The following is a 21,090-nucleotide window of genomic DNA, read 5'->3' on the forward strand; positions in this document are numbered from 1 at the left end:
ATCTATTATTTTGGATACTGTTGCTGCGATTCGTAAAATTGATATGAGAGTGGCGATTCCGTTGCATAAAACTAGATGGTCATCCATTTGGCGCAATTCCAAAATTAAGATTAATATTGATCCGGACTTGATGTCTTATTGGTCGGGGAAAGGTATCTCGCTTGTTAAACATTTGTATGATTCCAAAAATGACCCTCTTCCTTTCTCTACCCTGGCCCAGCAATTTTCTTTATCTAATATAGATTTTTATACTTTTCTTAAGATAAAGGTAGCACTTGCTAGATTACAGTTTCAGCCTTCTTCCCCTATGATTATGCTTTTTCATTTATGGATTAAGTCTGGTCATGTTGCATCTAGAATTTATAAATTTTTGTCGTCCTCGACACTTCCTACCCAAACTGTTGCACAGCAAAAATGGCTACGTCATTTCGAGCATGAGATCACCGATCATATTTCTTCAGACACTTGGCAAGATATTGGTAGGCTTTCTCTCCGTAATAAAATCGCCCCCTCACTAATGCAATCTAAGTTTTTCTCTATTAATCTTCTTCACTGGACTCCCATTCGTTTACACGCTCTAAATCTCAAGGACGATGATCGATGTTGGAGTTGTGGGCTAGCACCTGGTGATTTCCAACATATGTTCTTTGACTGTTCTCTTCTCCAACCCTTTTGGGGTCTAGTTCACAAACACCTCATGCTTATCTTTGATATTCAGTTTCAACTCTCTTTTCCACTAATTCTTCTAGGTCCCCTGGCTGCCTCGGTCCCGTTGCCCTTAGATGCCATGGATTTACAATTACTGGATCTTTTACTATCTATTGCAGTCAAGGTAATTCTCATGGAGTGGAAATCTTTTTCTTCAGTCTCTTATCATACTTGGTGGGCATGGGTTTCTTTTCTGCGTAGTGCTCATACGTCAGTTGATCATGCTCACCTCTCTCCGTCTATATCTAATGACGTGTGGCTGACTCTAGATACGTACATGCAAAGAGCCTCAGAGGGTTTGGTGGCTCAATATCCTTTTGATGTGCCTGGTTAATGATGGTGTTGTTGTTGGGTGAATCCTTTGGAAATCCTCTTCTCTTTTCTCATCTTGTCTTGTCTTTTTTCTTCTTTTCTTCTTTCTTTTTCTGTCTTTGCTTTCTTTCCTTTCCCTTCATCCCTAAGTTAATATATGATGATGATACTTTTGATAAACACGACTCCTGATTATCCATTGATTCTTCCTTATTCAATGCATTCCTCTGATACTTCCAGATTAATGAACTTTGTAAGGTGTTTTTTAGTGTTAACTCTGATTTTACCAGGTTGAATGTCTTTTAGCTGATATCATTTGTATCATTCTTGATTGTATTCTATGCTTGTTTTTACTCCCTTAAAATAATAAATTCTTTTGAAATCAAAAAAAAAAAAAAAAGATTCCGATTCACAAACGTAAGTAGAGGGAGATGAGGAAAAGCATGAGCAGTTATCACTGACCAACTCATCTATAGTGCTTTGCCTGTGAACTGTGGAAACCTGGAGGAGAAGTTTGGGCATTTGGCTTTTTCTGCTGTGGGGAAGAGATCTATCTTTGGTAGTCCCCAAAGCTGAAGGACTTGCGGGTGGAGTTCCCACTCGTGGACTTGTTGCCGTATCCTCTTGAAGAGGTCGACAAAGTTGTTGTCCACTTCAGGCAAGTATTCCTCTAAGAGGTGGATCTTGTAATGGAGAGCCCAAAGTTCTGGGCAAGGTGAGAGCGGTGGGGAACTGGCGCCCCCTTGTTTTTTAAGGTAATACATAGCTGTCATGTTGTCTGTCTTGATGAGGACTACTATGCCAATTAGGCGGGAAAGGAAAGCTTTCCGCGCAAGATAAACCGATAGTAACTAGGAGATTTATGTGGAGAAGTAGTTGACTGGGATTTCAGTGACCTTGGACAGTTACATTCTGTGGATGTGCTCCCCATCCTGTTAGGGAGGCGTCCATTGTTATGGTCCCCGGTGGAACTTAGTCTAGGAATGGCCGTCCTTTTAGCAAGTTGTTGGTGCTCCGCGATTACAGAGAGTGGCAAGTTAGATGGACGAGCAACACTAGTTCTTCCTACTGACCCTCCGCCTGAGACCATTGGCGAGTAAAGTACTCATGTAAAGGGCGCATGTGTAAACTGGCATGAGGAACTATAGTGATGCACGAGGCCATCATACTAAGGAGGCGCATCATTGTTCTGACTCTAACCTGTTGATTTGGTTGAAACTGAAGCATGAGTGTCTGAAATGAGTGCATCCTCATGGCATTTGGGTAGGCTATGCCGTTCTCTGAATAGAGGATTGCCCCTAGATAAGGTTGGATCTGAAGGGGTTGGAGACGGGATTTCAGAGACTTGATAGTAAAGCCCAGTTTGTGAAGCAGGTTGATGGTGACCTTAAGTGCGTTGGTGACATTTTAGACGACTGGCACACTTCATAAGCCAATCGTCAAGATAGGGAAAGAAGTGGATGCACTGTCTGCATAGATGAATGGCCACCACCGCGCGGCACTTGAAGACCCTGGGTGCGGTAGTGATTCAGAAAGTGAGCACCTTTAATTGGGAATGCTGTCCTCCAACTACAAATCTGTGGTACCAGTGATGTGCCGGATGGATTGGAATGTGGAAATAGGCGTCCTTGAGGTCACCTCAGGGTAGCTATCTCGCTCTACAAATGTTCTTTCCATTCCATTCTTTCCATTCCAAGTGTGGCCATGATGTCGCATTGTTGTATTAGCAAGATGATATCCTGAAGCGTGAGCATGTGAAAGTGCTCCAAGAGAATGCATTTGTTAAAGGGCCTGAGATCTAAAATTGGTCTGAGGGAAGCCATCCTTTTTAGAGAGAAGGAAGTTTAGCTAGTAAACTCCCATAAACTGTTGATGGTGAAGGACGACTTCTATGGCTCTTTTGTGGAGGAGCGCTTGGACCTCTTCCCTGGCCAACCTTTTTTGATGCGGGGACAGTTTGTATTTGCAAGGTGGGATGTTGGGAGGTGTGGAAGTGAACTGCAGACAATAACCATTTTGGATAATATTCAACACCCACCGGTCGGAAGTGATGTTCTGCCAAGCGGGAAAGGATCCCTGGAGACGGCCCCGACTAGTGTTAAGTGACTGGGGGGGAATGAGAGGCAATGCAGGGCTTACTGGTGGTGGTAGCTCCTTGGGTGAATCCACCTTTACCTCTGCCTTTTGAATTGTAGGAACCTTGGAAATAGCCCCTGGGAGAGGTGTTTTGGACTTGTGACTGCCGGTATGATGTGGAGGTTTCTGGGGAAGTGTTTTTTTAACCTCCACGATAGGATGTGCAGCAAAAGAATTCACGATGGGAAGGGGTTTGAAGGGCACAATACCTCGCAACTTGAAAGACTTTAGTCAAAGAAAAACAACTTGAAAACATCTGAGCTGAACACTAGATGGCAGGATTATGCACAGCATGGGTATCTACAGCAGCATATGCCTCAAACTGAAGAGTGCCCATCCATTAGCCGGTGAAATGACTCGGGGCTTTAACACTGGCTGCTGAGAGTTGCATGTAACCAGCAGCAACAAACTTGACCTCATCTGGGCTAGCTTAGCCCTTCATCTTTCTGCGGTCATTGAATTGCTACTAAGTTGGATAACAGTAATAGCATTACGAAAATGTAAAACTACCATAGTTAGTGCTCCATTAAAACAAGATACCATGAAATAGTCCAGGACACTATTTCCCAAACTGTGGCTCGCCACCGCATGCTGGTCCGCGAGTCGATTTTCGGTGAGTCTGGAAATTCCAAATAATAAAAAAGAAGCCCTTAAAGTCTGTGTATATCTGGTCACATTTGTGTTGCGTCGACGACAGAGGCAAAGGACCAGCTGTGTCTTCTGACAAGTTGCTGCTTATTCTTTTAATGTGACTGGCATTCACTCATCTTTCCCTGGCTGCAAAGTGAGAAGAGTTTTAAAAGTAACAATGTGACAATTTTTGGATGCCGTTTTTTTTGCAACACAACAAAATGCAAATACCTGTAAACTGTAAGTATTCAGCAGTGAGGAAAGCAAAATTGAAGGTGAACATTAAAGGTGGGTGGGCTTGCAAAAGTCTGTTGTTCTAAAGTTTGGGAACCACTGGTCCAGGGTGAGCTGTGCTGGCGTCATCATTCAATAGTGGGGTGCTTCTGATTTGGGGTGAACTGCCCTGAAGAAGGCCTAAAGGAGGGGTTCTTCACCGGAGAAATGTTAGTTTCCGTCTGATTCTTACATTGGATATTGTGGTCAAGCCGGGTTTTCAGCCTGAATCAAACAATTAACGAGATCTAGCCACTAGATGGCAGCCTTCCCTAGTTTAAAGAATCCACAGGATGCAAACCAGGGGGTCTTTTCAACCCCCGCCCCCCCCCCCCCCCCCCGGCCCACCCCCCCAATCTCACACACATATGCGGAACTGAATCGTTCTTAGGAGAAAAGTGTAAATTCAAGTCAACAGTACATTATCTGAGCAAAAAAAACAGACAGTAGCAAGCAAAAACACATTAAAGATGCAGTTATGCCGCAGCCAGGGACGCCGCCTACTGGGAGGATTAGGAACTGCGGGCCAGGTTAGAGAAGCAAAACCCCAACAAATGATTATACATTTCATGCACCATAACGCGGTACTACTGATTCCACCAAAACTGTTTTCTATGGTTTAACTGCAGCATTTCCTATCAGTGCCAGTACCCGGCATCCCTTGCGGCAGCCCCAAGCACATGAAGTTAGTTAGCTACTTACTGCCGCAGAGGCAGGGATGAAGCGCCTAGAAGCGGCTGGCTGCGTGTCATTTAATGCCAACCGACAGACCGATAATTAAGGCGAGGAGGCCGAGCGCCACGAAGACCAGCAGGATAATAATCCACTTTTTCTGTTGAGAGAGGCGAGAAGGTTATAGTTGCGAAGTGACGCCAACAATGCTTTTAGTTGATAAAAGTGCACACTGGTGGTTGTTACTCAAGCTGAAGGTGGATTAGGCAACAAAAGAAGGTGGATGCGCAGACACTGCAGAAAAGCAGATTGTGAAACAAAACAAACCATGAAAAGTCACTTACCTGTAACACTGTCCATCCGGTGGGGCGATCTTTGGGACTTTATATCCAGTGTCCGGAGTGCAGGCCGGAAATGAAGCCCCCATTATACTGACTCTGAAAGTGTGCCCTGGACAAGTGCGGAGTGCACAAATATGACCCTAATGCAGGGGGTGCGATGCTTCTGCAGCAGCCCTGCCTCCCAGGCTGCATCAAACACCCTTTACTACAATGGAGGCAGCACAGGCCCTGCAGGGCTGCTGCAGCGCAGGTAAAGGCTGCAGAAGAGAGGGGGAGGGGCAGGTCCTGGGCATTCAGATTAAGATGATTTATGACAACTTTGACAACCATGACCACCTCACCGCTCCAGCACCCCCTCATGCGACGCCACCCAACAGACCCTGCTCAAATGGACCCCGCCCACGACAGAAAACTCCTTAAAGACCATGTAAAGCATCCACTCCAGAGCACCCTCAGACCCCTGCCCATACCACATCTACCACCGCAGAGCCGCCTCAGCTATCGCACCCGAACTACGTCGGACGATCAACAGCTCTTTCGAGCCTGCCACACCTTCCCCGACGACTGGAAACACACCGAAGTCAACCCTTTCCTGAAGAAACCCTCCATCGACCCAACGGACCTCAAGAACTTCAGGCCCATCTCCCTGCTTCCCTTCGCAGCCAAGGTCATCGAAAAGGCGTCAACACTAGGCTAGCAAACTTAATTGAAGCTAGTATTGTGGACATCTCCCAATCCGGATTCCAAAGCAACCAGAGCACAAGACTGCCCTACTTGCCGACACCGACAACATCCGCTCCCTCCTCGACCAGGGCGAAACAGCAGCCCTCATTCTCCTTGACCTCTCTGCTGCATTCAACACAGTCTCCCACTGCACCCTAGCCAACAGACTCCATGACGCCGGCATCCACGGCAAGGCCCTCAACTAGATGCGATCCTTCCTCACCGGCAGAACTCAGCAGGCCAGACTCCCTCCGGACCCCTCGGAACCAACAGAAAGCAACTGTGGAGTGCCCCAGGGCTCCTCCCTCTGCCCCACCATCTTCAACGTCTACATGGCCCCCCCTCACAACAATCGTCAGGAACCACGGGCTCAACTTCATCTCTTACGCCGACGACACCCAGCTGATCCTTTCCCTCACCAATGAATCAAACAAAACCAAACAGGGAAGGATTAAAGCCATCGCCACCTGGATGAAGAACAGCTGCCTGAAACTCAACTCAGAAAAGACAGAAATCCTAATTCTTGGCTCCAGTCCCTCTGCATGGAAAGACTCCTGGTGGCCGTCTACCCTCGAAAATCCGCCCAACCTGACGGACCACTCATGAAACCTCGGCATCATAGTGGACTCATCCCTCACAATGAATCGCCAGATCAACGATGTATCATCAACCTGCTTCAACGCCCTCCGCATGCTTCTAAAGACGTTCAGATGGATTTGAATCCAGAAAAATTGTCACACACGCTCACATCAGCAGCAGACTGGAATACAGCAACACTCTACGCTGGAACCAACAAGAAACTCCTTCGCAAACTCCAGACTGTCCAGAACACTGCAGCCAGACTGTTCCTCGACATCCCCCGTCGTAGTCACATCACCCAATACCTCTGTGATCTCCACTGGCTTCCAGTCGAAAGAAGAATAACCTTCAAACTCCTCACCCACGCATACTAGGCCTTTCACAACACCGGACCATCATACCTGAACAGCCACCTCTCCTTCCATGCACCCAAAAGACACCTCTGATCAGCCCAGCTCTCTGGCCACCGTCCCACGAATCAACAAGACCAGAATGGGAGGTAAGTCCTTCTCCTACCTCGCAGCCAAAGCCTGGAACACCCTACCACTCCACCAATCTCCCACATTTCCCCAGTTCAGGAAGGACCTTAAGACCTGGCTCTTCCAATGACACCAGCACTCAACGGAGCCGCCCACTCCCCCTCCCCAATGCCTTGAGACCCTTACGGGTGAGTAGTTGCATGTTACCAACCCTGATTGATTCAGAGATCAGTGATGGTGTTAGACCAGAGACGGCTAGAGACAGCAAAGTCTCCCTTTCTACACTGACTATGAATCCAGGGCTCTCAAGTACAGGGGCCCAGTACTGCTCAAGAACCTGGGCTCTTGAGCAGTAGTAACACGTAAGGCTTGGGGTGTGTGGTCCTTCAAACAACACTGACTGCAGACTCCTCAACTTTTGGACATCCCCAGGCACCAAACTGAATACAGATACTTCAAAAGCAATTGCTTCCTTCTGGCGGTAGGTGGTGCCTTTCAACTCCGCTCCCACATTGTACTGAGACGGAAGGGACAGCTCAGAGATGCATGTAGGCACCACCCAGCACATTGACGTCACTTTTATTTGTCCCTTTCGAAGTCTTCAGATGTGGCTCAACCAGGACAGATTGGAGGAGAGAGTGTGCCATATCTAACGTAGGGCTTACGTTTGTGTTAGAGTGCACAGCAGTGACAAATCTGTGGTTAGTTACAGTATACACCAAAAGGAAAATGCTACTTACCAGTATGCATCTGTTCTTGGCATGTAGAGCTGCAGATCCACACACTTGCATTAGATCGCCATCTGGTGTTGGGCTCGGATGCTTGAACCTTGTTGTTGTCTTGGAAGAAGTCTTTGTAGTCACGAGATAGGTGACTCCTCCCTTGGACGATAGTGCGCATGGGCATCGACTCCATCCTTAGATTGTTTTTAGCCATGATGGGAAAGGGAGTTAGTAGAAAGAAAAAGATGTCCATGTGTGTATTTCTAAGTAAGATAGAACTGGAACAGATACAGGTCCCAGGGAGGTGGGTGGGCGTGTGTGTGAATCTGCAGCACTACATGCCAAGAACAGATGCATACTGGTAAGTAGCATTTTCCGTTCGAGGCACATGAGCTGCAGATCACACACTTGCATAGACTGTACAGCAGTATCTCCCTTAGCGGTGGTCACCTGTATCGGTTGCAGTAGTTTCAAAAAGAGTTTTAAGAACAGCTTGGCACACAGAAGCTTGTTGCTTAGCCTGCGCGTCAACACAATAGTGTTTAGTGAAGGTGTGTGTTGTAGACCATGTTGCTGCTTTACAAATGTCTTCTAGGGGACTATTCCCTAAGAATGCCAGAGGCCACAAGTTTGCGTGTGGAGTGCGCTCTAGTGGGAATTGTCAATCTGCGTTTCGCTTTCTTGTAGCATATTTGGATACATTTACCGATCCACCTTGCAATCCCAGCTTTGGAGATGGGGTTACCTTTATGCGGTGGGGAGAAAGCTACAAACAATTGTGTGTAGAGATCTCTATGCTACAGAGTCTGGTGTTTGAAAAAACACTGGTAACTCCACCGATTGGTTAAGATGAAATGGAGAGATGACCTTACGATGTATTTGTAAGAATGGTTCTTGTATGGTTAAAGCCTGGATCTCACTTAGAGGTGATTGCAATAAGAAAAGCTACTTTCCATGTGAGGAACCGCAGTTTGCATTTATGTAGAGGTTTAAATGGGGGTCCCATGAGCCTGCTAAGAAAAATATTTTGATTCCACACTGGAGAGGGTGGTAACCCAGGAGGAATGATTCTTTTCAGGCCTTCCATTAAGGCCTTAATTGCAGGGACTCTAAAAAGTGACAAGTGTTATCTGTTTTGTAAATAAGCAGCAAGTGCTGCTTGATGGAAACGTATGGATGAGTATGCTAGATTACATCTTTGCAAGCGCAGTAAGTAGCAAATGATACTCTGGATGGAGGCATCCAGTGGATCAATATGGTTGTTGGTGCAGTAAATGGCAAATCTTTTCCATTTTGCAGCATAGCAAACTCTAGTAGTAGGGCGTCTGGCTTCTTTAATGATGTTCATACAGTCCGGTGGTAGGTTAAGGTAACTGAACTCTAGGACTTCAGGAGCCAGATCGCCAGATTCAGCTGACCTGGATCTGGATGTCTGATCTCTCCATGGTTCTGCGTTAGCAAGGATGGGGACAGGCATAGTTTTTGGTGTGGAACTAGTGAGAGTTCCAACAGTGTTGTGAACCACGGTTGGCGTGCCCATGTGGGAGCTACCAAGATTAGTTTGAGAGACTGTTGTCGGAGCTTGCGTACCACTAGTGGAATCAGTGGGAGTGGCGGAAAAGCGTATGTAAATCTGCCTCACCCGTTCATCCATATCGCATTGCCCTTGGACAATGGGTGTGGAAACCTGGCAGCAAAGGTTGGGCATTTGGCGTTTGTGTGTGGTGAACAGATCTATGTCTGGTTGGCCCCACATGTGAATAAATGGCACAAGAACCTGGGAATGTAGTTCCCATTTGTGAATCTGCTCTGTCTGTCGACTTAACAGATCCGCAATCTGATTGTGAACTCCTGGAAGGTGTTCGGCAAGTAGGTATATATTTTGTGGGATGGCCCATCTCCAAATGTTCTGTGCGAGCTGGGACAGCTGCAGAGAATGCGTGCCTCCTTGTTTTTGGTTGTAGTACATGGCTAGAAATATTGCTAGTAGTTCCAGGTGATTGATGTGGAGCACTTTTTGTTAAGTGGTCCATTTGCCTTGAGCTGTATGTCCGAGGAGATGGGTTCCCCATCCTGTGAGTGATGCGTCTGTTGGGAGTACTATCTGTGGAACAGGTTCGAGGAACGGCCGCCCTTTGAACACGTTTTTTGTGTTCCACCACTGCAGAGAGCGATGTGTGCGGCTGTCTACCAACACCAGATCTGTAAGTTGTCCTTGAGCCTGATTCCACTCATGTGCTAGACATTCCTGTAAGGGACGCATTTGAAGTCTTGCATAAGGTACAATAAAGATGCAAGATGCCATCATGCCTATGAGTTGCATGAACAGTCTGGCTGGGAGAGAGTGCTGGGCTTGAAATTTTGTGATGAGGGTTTGTATGCTGGCTATCCTGGCTGGACTGGGATATGCCAGAGCTGTGGAAGTGTTTATTGTGTCCCCTAGATATTGATGTATATGAGAGAGCTGGAGATGCGACTTGGTGTAGTTGACTGTGAACCCCAAGTTGTGTAATGTTTGGATGGTTTGGTGAGTGTGTTGAACACATTGGTTGAATGATTTGGCTTTTATTAGCCAGTCGTCCAAATATGGGAAGACATGGATCTGTTGTCTTCTCAAATGTGCTGCTACCACCGCAAGACATTTTGTGAATACTCTGGGTGCGGTGGTGACTCCGAATGGAAGGACTTTGAACTGATAGTGTTGTCCGTCCACTATAAACCTTAGATACTTCCTGTGAGCAGGATGTATGGAAATGTCGAAGTAAGCGTCCTTGAGATCTAGTGTGGAAAGGAAGTCGCCTTGTTGCAACAGTGGGAGCACTTGTTAGAGAGTGATCATGTGAAAATGATCTGAGTGTATATACAGATTGAGGGGTCTGAGGTCGAGTATTGGTCTTAGAGTCCCGTCCTTTTTGGGTAAAAACCCCTGTTTGATGCGGTAAGGGAACAGGCTCTATTGCGTGCTTTTGAAGCAGTGAGAAGGAGTAGTTTTGTTTCTGTAACTCCAGTTCTGTAGTAGGGGTATCTCTGTGATAGTCATAATCTAGTGAATAGTCCCGCCCATGTCCGGGGACCCCGGAGCAATAAAAAATAATCTCTTAAGGTGTCAAATCATGCAGACCTGCATCCACCTTTAAGAGAGAATTTAATTTAAAGACAGATAACGCAGCCTATACCCACAGGCTACACTGTCCAGTACTTCAACTAGAATTCCACCAACATCCACAAACAGCACTGCCTGTCCAGCTTTTCTCCACAAGGGAAAACACCCTGCCTCTCCCAGCAAAAGCCTCTGGAATGATAGAGAGGAAGGAATGGACAGACAAGCCCCATAGGCTGCAATTATGTGGCTCAGAACAGGATACTGTGCCTTTAAGAAAACTTTCCAGAACTTTCCCAGTATCCCAGAATGCAAAGCAGGTCCCTTTTACTTTCAGTTCTTTTTGAAGGCGTAGCACGCCAGACCTGTAGCATTCCTTACATGAATATTCATCTCTCCTCCGGGGAGGAGGGCGGGCGCTTATGACTATCACAGAGATACCCCTACTACAGAACTGGAGTTACAGAAAATAAACTACTCCTTCTATAGTAGGGGATCTCTGTGTATAGTCATAATCTAGTGAATAGAATGGCAAGCCCATCCCCACACAACAACGGCGGTGGAGAAGACACAAGACAATACCACTACTGTGCGAACAAATTTCGCAGCGAAGCCTGCCCAACCTGAGCATCTGCCCTGGCATCCGTGTCCAGACAGTAATGCGCAGCAAAGGTATGGACCGACTTCCAAGCAGCCGCCTTGCAGATTTCCGCAATCGGAACATTACGCAGCAAAGTCGTCATGGCAGCTTTGCCCCTGGTGGAATGAGCCTTAGGTTTACCCCCTAAGGTCTTATTAGCCTTTTGATAACACAACTGTATGCAGGACACAATCCACCGAGAAATGGACTGCTTAGAGGTCGCGAGACCGGTCCTGACTGATCCATAATTAACAATTGGTCTGACCTACGAATATTCTTGGTCTTATCCAGATAAAATTTCAACACCCTCCGAACATCCAGGGAATGGAGAGACCTTTCCGCTGGCGAAGAGGGATTCTGAAAGAACGTAGGTAAAGTGATGGTCTGGTTGACATGAAAATCAGAGATAACCTTAGGAAGAAATTTAGGGTGAGTACGCATCACAACCTTAGCAGCGTGAAATACAGTATAAGGTTCTTGACAACATAATGCCTGAAGTTCACTCACCCTGCGGGCTGATGTAATGGCCACTAGGAACGCCGCATTCCAGGATAGGTGCTTCAACGAAGCCTTGTGAATGGGTTCAAAAGGCTCCTTCATCAGTCTGGACAGCACCACATTCAAGTCCCAGGAAGGCGAGGGAAGTCTGACAGGAGGAAACACTTTCTTCAAGCCTTCCAAAAAATCCTTGACCACAGGGATCTGAAAGAAGGAAGTCTGTGAAGGGCATTTCCTGTAAGCAGTCAAAGCAGCCAGATGAAACTTAATGGAATGGAAATTAAGGCCAGACTGCGCCAGATGTAACAGGTACGGAAGGATGACATCTTCCTTACATGTCGTAGGATCAAAGTTCTTGGACTTACACCAGACACAGAACCTCTTCCACTTATAGGCATAGGACGTCCTAGTGGAAGGCCGTTTAGACTCCTTCAGTATGTCCATACAATCTTCTGGTAGATTCAGATGGCCATATTGCACTATTTCAGGAGCCATGCCGCCAAACTCAAAGACGAGAGGTTGGGGTGCACCTGCACGGCAACCGTATGTGAGGAAGGAGAGACCGGTGAAGTAGGTCCGTGAACCACCACTGTCTGGGCCATTCCGGGGCGATCAGGATCATCCGCGCCATGGACTGGGACAGCTTGATGAGCACTGCCGGAATCAGGGGAATGGGTGGAAAAGCGTACAGAAAGCTGTTCGACCAGTCGATCCATAGCGCATTCCCCAGCGTCCCCCGCTGGTAGTACCTGGATGCGAAGTCTCGGCATTTGCTGTTTGCGGTGGTGGCGAACAGATCTACGTCTGGAGTCCCCCACCTTGCGAAGACTTCTCCTTGTACTTTGTCGTTTATGACCCATTCGTGGTTTTCCTGAATCAGTCTGCTCAGTGCGTCCGCCTGAGCATTCTGTACCCCTGGCAGATGCGTGGCCGTAATCGTCAGTCCTCGGGCCAGAAGCCAGTGCCAGATCGCCTGCGCCTCCTGCGACAGAGTGCGCGATCTCGACCCCCCCTGCTTGTTGAGGTAATACATAGTGGTTGTATTGTCCGTCTGTATCAGCAGTGAGTTGGTCTGGAAGGACGGAAGAAAGGCCTTCAGCGCCAGGAAGACAGCTCTTAGTTCCAGGAAATTGATGTGGTATGTCGATTCCAACGGGGACCACTTTCCCTGAAATCTGCAATTCCCCGGAATGCGCTCCCCAGCCTTGGAGAGATGCATCCGTCACGACACTGTACGTGGGAATGTCCTTGTGGAAAGGAACCCCCCTGAGGAGATTCTCCGCCGAGCACCACCACTTCAGAGACTGAAGAGCATGTAGACAGCCGTATCTTGTCGTCCCAAGAACCTGTCCTCTGATCCCACTGATCCTCCAAGCACTCCTGCAGTGGTCTCATGTGCAGCCGTGCGTGAGGCGTGAGGAAGATACATGAGGCCATCGATCCCAGCAGTGAAGACACCTTCCTCACTGTCGTCGATGGAGCAATCCTGAATTCCTGGGCCTTACGAAGGAGTGATAACCGTCTCTCCTCCGAAGGAGACACGCTTGCTGACTGCGTATCGATGGAGGCTCCCAGGTACTGAATGCACTGGACCGGAGTCCGAACCGATTTGGACATGTTGACGTGTAACCCCAATTTGCGCAAAACAACGCACGTCCACCGGAAGTGTTCTTCTGCTTCCGAGAAGGATGAGGCTTTGATCAGCCAATCGTCCAGGTACGAGTAGACAAACACCTTGTTCTTCCGCAGGTGTGCTGCCACCACCGCCATGCACTTCGAGAAGGTCTTGGGCGCAGACTTCAGCCCGAACGGCAGTACTGTGTATTGATAGTGATTGGCGCCGAGCAATGGGCACATGGAAGTACGCATCCTGTAGATCTATGGCACAGAGCCAGTCTCCCCGTTGCAGCTGAGGGTAAATCTGATGCAACGATAGCATGCAAAACTTCTCTCTGCGAAACCATTTGTTTGCCTGTCGCAAATCCAGAATGGGTCTGAACTCGTTCTTGTCCTTCTTGCGAACAAGGAAGAACCGAGAGTACAGACCTCTTCCCCTTTGAGACAGAGGTACCTTTTCTACCGCCTTTTTTCTCAACAAGATGTCTGCCTCCGCCTGGAGCTCTCGCAGCTGAAATTGAGAGCTTCCCGGCGGAATCGCTGGAGGCGGGCTGATAAACCGAAGACTGTATCCATTGCAAACAATATTCAGCACCCACTTGTCCTGAGTAATTTTTCTCCACTCCAAAATTGAATGCTTCCCCCCACTGGAGTGGGTAACGGTTGAGGGGGAAGTAGTCACTCAGGGCCGAGACCCGGCCGGGCCCTTGGTAGTGGTAGTAGCCTGCTGGCCTCCTCTACCCCTCTGGCGTTTCTGGAAGGGCTTCCGGAACTGCTGCTGTTGGTGCTGCTGCTGTCCCGAACCCTGCCCACGCCCTCTGCCTGTAGACCCGAACCGCCTCTGGAACGGGCGCTTCCTCTTCTCGGCCTTCTCCAACCCGACAGCCGTCAGGGTCTCCGCCTCCGCCTTCATGCGGGCCCATCTCATCATCCGCATGTTTTCCAAACAGGGTTTCCCCCGAGAAGGGTAGATTGGCTACCCTGTGCTGGGCCTCTGGCTTGAGCGACGTCAGGCGCAGCCAAGAGTGACGCCTTTGATGGACACCATGACAGTAGGCGTGCGCCGCCAACAAGGAGACATCCGCTGCCGTACTGATGACCTGGTTCGAAACCAGCATGCCCACTCGCACCGTTTCCAGGAAGTCCTCCTTCCTGTCCCGAGGCAGCAGGTCCGCATACTGTTGGAGGGACTCCCACAGGGCCCGGTCGTAACGTCCCAACAGCGCCCCCGCACTTGCCGCCTTCATGGTGGTAGACGCGGTCCCACACACCTTCCTGCCCGCCGAGTCCAGCCAGCGGCTTTCCTTGTCGGGCGGGACCGTCGATGAAGGTGCAGTGGCATGCTGCTTCCTCGCTGCCCTCACGATGACAGAGTCCGGCTTCGGGTCCATCCGTAAAAAGGCAGGGTCCGAGTCCGGGGCCCGATACTTTTTCATGAGCCGTGAGGGAGCGGATTTCGTCACCGCGGGGGTGAGGAACAACTCCAACGCGGGTTCCACCAGTCCCGGCACTAGAGGTAGAAGGGGGCGAGACAGGTGTTTTTTGTGGAGTCTCGAATATCACGGACGTCGTGGGTGTCGGTACAGTCACCGTGATGCCCAACTTGGCTGCCCCCCTCAGCAGCACCTCCTGGAAGGAGACCAGATCATCCACCGGAGACACCCTAGTCCCCGGTGAGTCCGACAGCGTCGGTGAGAAATCCCTGGCAGAGGACCTTGTGCGCGACCTAGACCTGCGCCTCCTACGGCGTCGTCCCGATGTCGACGACGACGACCGTCCACGACTCCGCGACCTTCTCCTCCTGAAGGAGCAGGAGCGCGACCTCCACGACTTTGGCCTGTCCGCCGGTCTAGCCGGGCCCGGGGACCATGGGTGTCGCGGCCTTGGTGTCCCCTGCGGTGGAGTCGGATACCTGGGCAGGGAGACCGACCGTGGCGGAACCGCAGGTGGCCCCAACGGCGTGCGAGGTGGTATAGGTGGCGGTGGAGGCGGTGGCACCGGCGGCAGTGGTGGAGGCGGTGGTGGTGTTGGCGGCGGTGGTGGTGGTGATGGAGGAGGAGGAGTCGGAGGCGGTATTGGCAGAGGTGGAGGAGGCGGAGGTGTATACACCACGGAGTACACCGATCCCGGCGACTCCGTTCCCCTCTTACTCCTGGCGTCAGGGCTCCCCCTGCGCCGTCTCGACGGCGACCTCCTCGACGGCGACCTCCTCGACGGCGACCTCCTCGACGGCGACCTCCTCGACGGCAATCTCCTCGACGGCAATCTCCGCGACGGCAATCTCCGCGACGGCAATCTCCGCGACGGCAATCTCCGCGACGGCAATCTCCGCGACGGCAATCTCCGCGACGGCGACCGAGTCCGATCTTGACGCTGATGGCTTGATGGCGACGTCGCAGACGATGCAGTCGACGGCAGTCTGTTCAGCTCCTTCGACGTCGATCGTCGACGCCGCTTCTCCCCAGAGCCCTGGGGAGATGGCGAACAGACTGTAGTCATCCCCCTCGACGCCGCCGTCGACGCCCTCGACGGGGAGTAGGGACGCTTGCTGGTCTTCCTGCCCCTGGGGAGCCCCCAGAGGCCTCAGCATGGGCAGAATCAGCCCCTCCAGACCCACCTCGTGCCTTCAGTCTTCTGTCCTCCTGGACCAGGAGCCTGATTTTCATCCTCTCTCTCTCAGGGTCCTGGCTGACAAAGAGCGGCAAATCTCACACTCCTCCGGCACGTGGGACTGGGGAAGGCAGACGATGCACACCCTGTGTGGGTCTGACTTAGCCTTTTTCCTTTCACAATCAGGACACTTGTCAAACAAGCCAGGCATGCTGACAACACCAGAAGGAAAGGACTTTACTAACTACTATTACTATGGGGCTTGTCTGTCCATTCCTTCCTCTCTATCATTCCAGAGGCTTTTGCTGGTAGAGGCAGGGTGTTTTCCCTTGTGGAGAAAAGCTGGACAGGCAGTGCTGTTTGTGGATGTTGGTGGAATTCTAGTTGAAGTACTGGACAGTGTAGCCTGTGGGTATAGGCTGCATTATCTGTCTATAAATTAAATTCTCTCTTAAAGGTGGATGCAGGTCTGATTGATTTGACACCTTAAGAGATTATTTTTTCATTGCTCCGGGGTCCCCGCACATGGGCGGGACTATTCACTAGATTATGACTATACACAGAGATCCCCTACTACAGAACTTCTTGCTTTAAGAGCGCGAGATGATCTGTGGACATTGGACACTGCTTGGGTGGTCTGTGTGTGTGTGGGGGGGGGGGGGTAGCTGTAAGTTCCAGGCAGTAACCATACTGGATAATCTGTCTTACACACTTGTCTGTTGTGATGGAATTCCAGACAGGTAGGAAGAACAATAGTTACTTACCTGTAATCTGTGGTTCTCCAGTATTGGTGTCTTTCATAGATTCACATGCCTGAATCATTCCCCGTCGTCGGAGTGGGAGTCCCACGGTACATAAAAAAGCAATAATTATGCATATACCAAACGAAAAACCTTGGTAACCTGAACCAGGAAGTAAAGTAGCCTAAGCTACAAGGGAAAAAACTTCCACAGCTATGACTATCACTGTCATTATATACAGTCCAAACTGCAGCCAATCAGGCGACAGCACCCACCAGAATGTTCTCCTCAGAGGCTCAGGCTGTCAGATTTTCTCGCACAGGAGTCAAGTAATATACCATAGCCTAAAAAGCCTCTGAGGGGAGGTGGGCGGGTTGCATGTGAATCTATGAAAGACACCAATACTGGAGAAAGATGTGGAATTGGTCGAAATTGTATGGGCTCGGCCTCCGAAAGGAGGAGAAGCTCTGTGAACCAGTACTGGCGGGGCCACCTGGGAGCAATTAAGATCATGCAGCAAGGCTGTTGTTTGATCTTGCGCAGAACTCTTGAACCAACGGGATCGGTGGAAAGGCGTAAGCATATATTTGCGACCAATTCATCGACAAAGGCATTCCCCAGCGAGTCCTTGTGGGGAGCCCAGCTTGCGAAGAATGGGCATTTGCGGTTCTGGCTGGTCGCAAAGAGGTCTATATCGGGATGCCCCCATTCGTGAAACACTTCGTCTTGGAATGGTTGGTGTAACTCCCATTCGTGATTCGACGTTGTGGTCCTGCTGAGGGAATCCGCCAGAACATTCGTGATTCCCGGGACGTGAATGGCTTTGAGGTTGATCTTGTGGCGGATCGCCCAATCCCAAATCTCTTGCGCTTGCTGGGATAGGAGGGCTGACCTCGTCCCGCCTTGTTTGTTCACGTAATGCATACTTGTAGTGTTGTCTGTTCTTACAAGTATGCATGCTCCTCGGATGATGGTCTGGAAGGATTTTAGAGCCAGGAATATGGCTCGCAGTTCTAGCAGGTTGATATGCCACTTTCTTTGTTCTAGAGTCCACCTGCCATTGATTGTCATTCCTTGAAGGTGCGCTCCCCAACCCTCGAGGGATGCGTCTGTGGTGACTGTGAACTCCGGCATTTCGACCAGAAATGGGCAACCCTCTTTCAAGTGGTTCATCTGACTCCACCATTGAAAGGCCTCTCGCATTCGTGGGGTGATGTGAATGAGATCCTCGAATGACCCTGTGATCTGAAGCCATTGCAGATTGAGTTCCTCCTGCAACGGTCTCATTCTGTACCGACAGTTGGGAATGAGATGAATGCAAGACGAAATCATCCCTAGGAAGGATTTGTATACACGGACTGAAACGCACTCTTTTGATTTTAGAGAGCGCGCAAGATTGCATATTTTGGTTTGCCTTTCTTTTGATACGAAGGCTTTGACCAGATCCGTGTTCAACGTCGCTCCTAGAAACGTTCTTCTTTGCGAAGGAATAAGATGTGATTTCTCCAGATTTGTTGATAGACCCAGGGATTGGAAGAGTAAAAGGCATTTCTGAACATGCTCGGATGCTACCTTGGCGGAACTTGCCTTGATAAGACAGTCGTCCAGGTACGGGAATATCTGAACTCCCTGCAGACGGAGATGCGCAGTCACTGGCGCTATGACCTTTGTGAAGACTCTGGGTGCAGAACGGAGTCCAAATGGGAGGACTTTGAATTGGAAATCCCTGCCAGCCACTCTGAACCGTAGATATTTTCTGTGCCTTGGTAGGATTGGTACGTGAAAATAGGCGTCCTGCAGGTCGAGGGTGGCCATGTAATCTCCCATCGAAAGCAACTGCAGAATTTCTTGGAGCGTCAACATCCGGAACGACATTTTCTTTAGGAATTGGTTGAGGGCGCGAAGGTCGAGAATTGGACGCCACTCTCCTGATTTTTTCCGGATGAGGAAAAATCTTGAGTAAAAGCCCGTTCCCTTTTTGTAAGAGAGGGACTTTTTCTATTGCTCCTTTTTGAATCATCAAATTTATTTGGGAAAAAAGCTCCTTGAGATGAGCAGGGGGTGGACCTTTGGGAGGAGAATTTGGCGGAATTTTTGTGAATTCCAGAGCATGTCCTCTGGATATTATATCTAATACCCACTTGTCTGAGGTAATCTTGGACCAATTTGAATAAAAGTGGGATATTTGACCTCCGATTCTTGTACGTGGGAACGGTAGAGATGGTGGCAGGTGGCTGAACTGATTGCTTCTTACCGGACTCTCGTCCGCGAAAGGACTGCTTCTTACGCGACTGCGAATATTGTTGATTTCGCTGTCCGTAATACTGTTGGCGATAATTCTGAGATCTTTGGTTATACTGAGAGGTTTGAAAGGAACACTGCTGGTTATTACCTCCCCTGCTAGAGAAGGATCCACGTCCTCTGGCTCCGCGGAAGGTAGATTTTCGGAATTGCAAACTACCCAGGGACCTTGCCGTCTCCGTATCCTTCTTTATTGCCTGTAGCGCTTCATCTACATGTGCACCGAACAAGGATTCACCATCAAATGGCATGTCTATAATTTTAGACTGCACCTCCTGGCGAAACGATGTGGACTTCAGCCAGCCCTGCCTTCTCAGCACTGCGGCTCCTGCCAGCTGCCTGAAACCAGTTGATGCCACATCCACTGCTGCGTCGATGATTTCCGCAGACGCATACTCTCCTTCCTGCAGGATCTTTATAGCCTCGGATTTTGAAGGCTCCGGTAACATGTCGAGGAAAGGAGAGATGTCGGACCACATCTGGCGGTCGTATCGCCCTAAAATCGCCAGGGAGTTTGCTGCCCGAACTGTGGTGGCTGCCATCGTAGACACTTTCTTTCCTATTGCGTCCAACCTTCTACCATCTCTATCAGGTGGAGCTGATATGGGTGTTGAGGGATTTCTAGCCCGTCTCTGAGCTGCTTGTGCTATAACCGAGTCTACCTTAGGTTGACCAATCAGGCATGCTGGTGAATTACTTGGGGCTCTATATTTCTTGTCCAGCCTTGGTAACACTGCTGGAAGAGAATTAGGGGTAGCCATCAGTCTCAATCCCTCTTTCCAAATAAAATCAATGATTGGGATTGCCCGAACCTGCTTCCTTGGTTGGTCCTTGAAGTCATATAGGAAGCAGTCATCTTCCTTTGTTTCCATGGGAATCAGGAATCTCTTGGTCGCTCTTTCCATCAGTGAGTGGAAATTCCCAATGTCCACCGGGGGAGAGTCCACCGGAGCTGGAGCACTTGGAGAAGGAGTTTGTACTTGGTAATTATCCCACTCCGACATGATAGATTGATCATCTACCTCTCCTTCCTCCCTTTCATCGTCTGAAACCTGCAATTGCCGAGATGGCAACGGAGAAGGTGGTCTTGGTGACTGGAGCGACGACAACTGTACTCGTGGTCTGGGTGTAGCCGGAAGAGATTCCGCCGTTTCCGAAGGAGGAAAACGTCTATAGTAATCTTGCAACATATACTGCAGATTATCAAGTAGTTCCAACGGCATTTGACCAGACGGCACTGGTGCAGGTGGTGTTGGCTGTGGTTCCATATTAGGATGTTCGTATTGTTCATCCTCATCATCCTCATCTTGATATTTGATGAGAAGCTCCGATGGACTCCTTGCAGTCCGAAATCTCTCATCTTCTTCGGAGTCGTTATCCTCCGATTGTAAAAGTTGCGCCGGTAATTTTAGAGGCGATATAGCCTCTAAAGACGATCCTCTACGCTGTAGAAGCGTAGATGCTGGTGACCTTTGATCAAACACGACAAGACGACGGAGTCGCAGTCCATACCTGCATATCCATGCAGGTAGATAGTGAAGGTGGTAACACTCGTGTCGACGGAACGAATCCAGACGTTACAGCCATTTTCGATGACGAGGCTGTTTATCGACGAGATGGCATCCGTCGACGATGGGACAATCTTCGCCGACGACGGTGCCGATGACGAAACAACCTTCGTCGACGATGGTGTCGTCGACGAGGTCGTCTTCGTCGACGAGGGCGTCGACGCGTCCATCTTCGTCGACGGGGTTTTCTTCGTCGACGATGCAACTGTCGACGGTGCCACAATCTTCGTCGACGGAGTAGACGTCGACGAAGTAGTCGGCGGAGCCAGCTTCTTGATTCTTACCGTCGACGGAACGGAGACGAGAGATGACACTTCCCTCGTCGACGAGATGGGTTTTACACTCACCGAAACCAGCGTCGACGGCGATGAAGCTGATGACATTATCATTGTAGGTCTCGGCGTCGAGAATGTAATCGTCGACGTTTAAATCGCGTCGACG

The 21,090-nt window shown here is 49.5% G+C and overlaps 1 protein-coding gene across 2 annotated transcripts in view; it reads right to left on the reverse strand.

Moving 5' to 3' along the window:
* The window catches only part of STX2 (syntaxin 2), a 285,012-nt gene that overhangs the window by 70,528 nt on the left and 193,394 nt on the right, over nucleotides 1-21,090 (reverse strand). Inside the window, exon 10 of one of the 2 annotated variants that reach the window (XM_085633338.1) lies at nucleotides 4,762-4,891. The exons of the other annotated variant lie outside the window; for it this stretch is intronic. Coding sequence (XP_085489464.1) covers nucleotides 4,808-4,891 — 84 coding nt within the window. The 3' untranslated portion in view covers nucleotides 4,762-4,807. The remainder of the gene's footprint in view (nucleotides 1-4,761; nucleotides 4,892-21,090) is intronic. 2 annotated transcript variants of the gene reach the window in all.

This window comes from Triturus cristatus, chromosome 11 (genome assembly GCF_964204655.1).
Source record: "Triturus cristatus chromosome 11, aTriCri1.1, whole genome shotgun sequence".
In the NCBI taxonomy this organism is placed as follows: domain Eukaryota; kingdom Metazoa; phylum Chordata; class Amphibia; order Caudata; family Salamandridae; genus Triturus; species Triturus cristatus.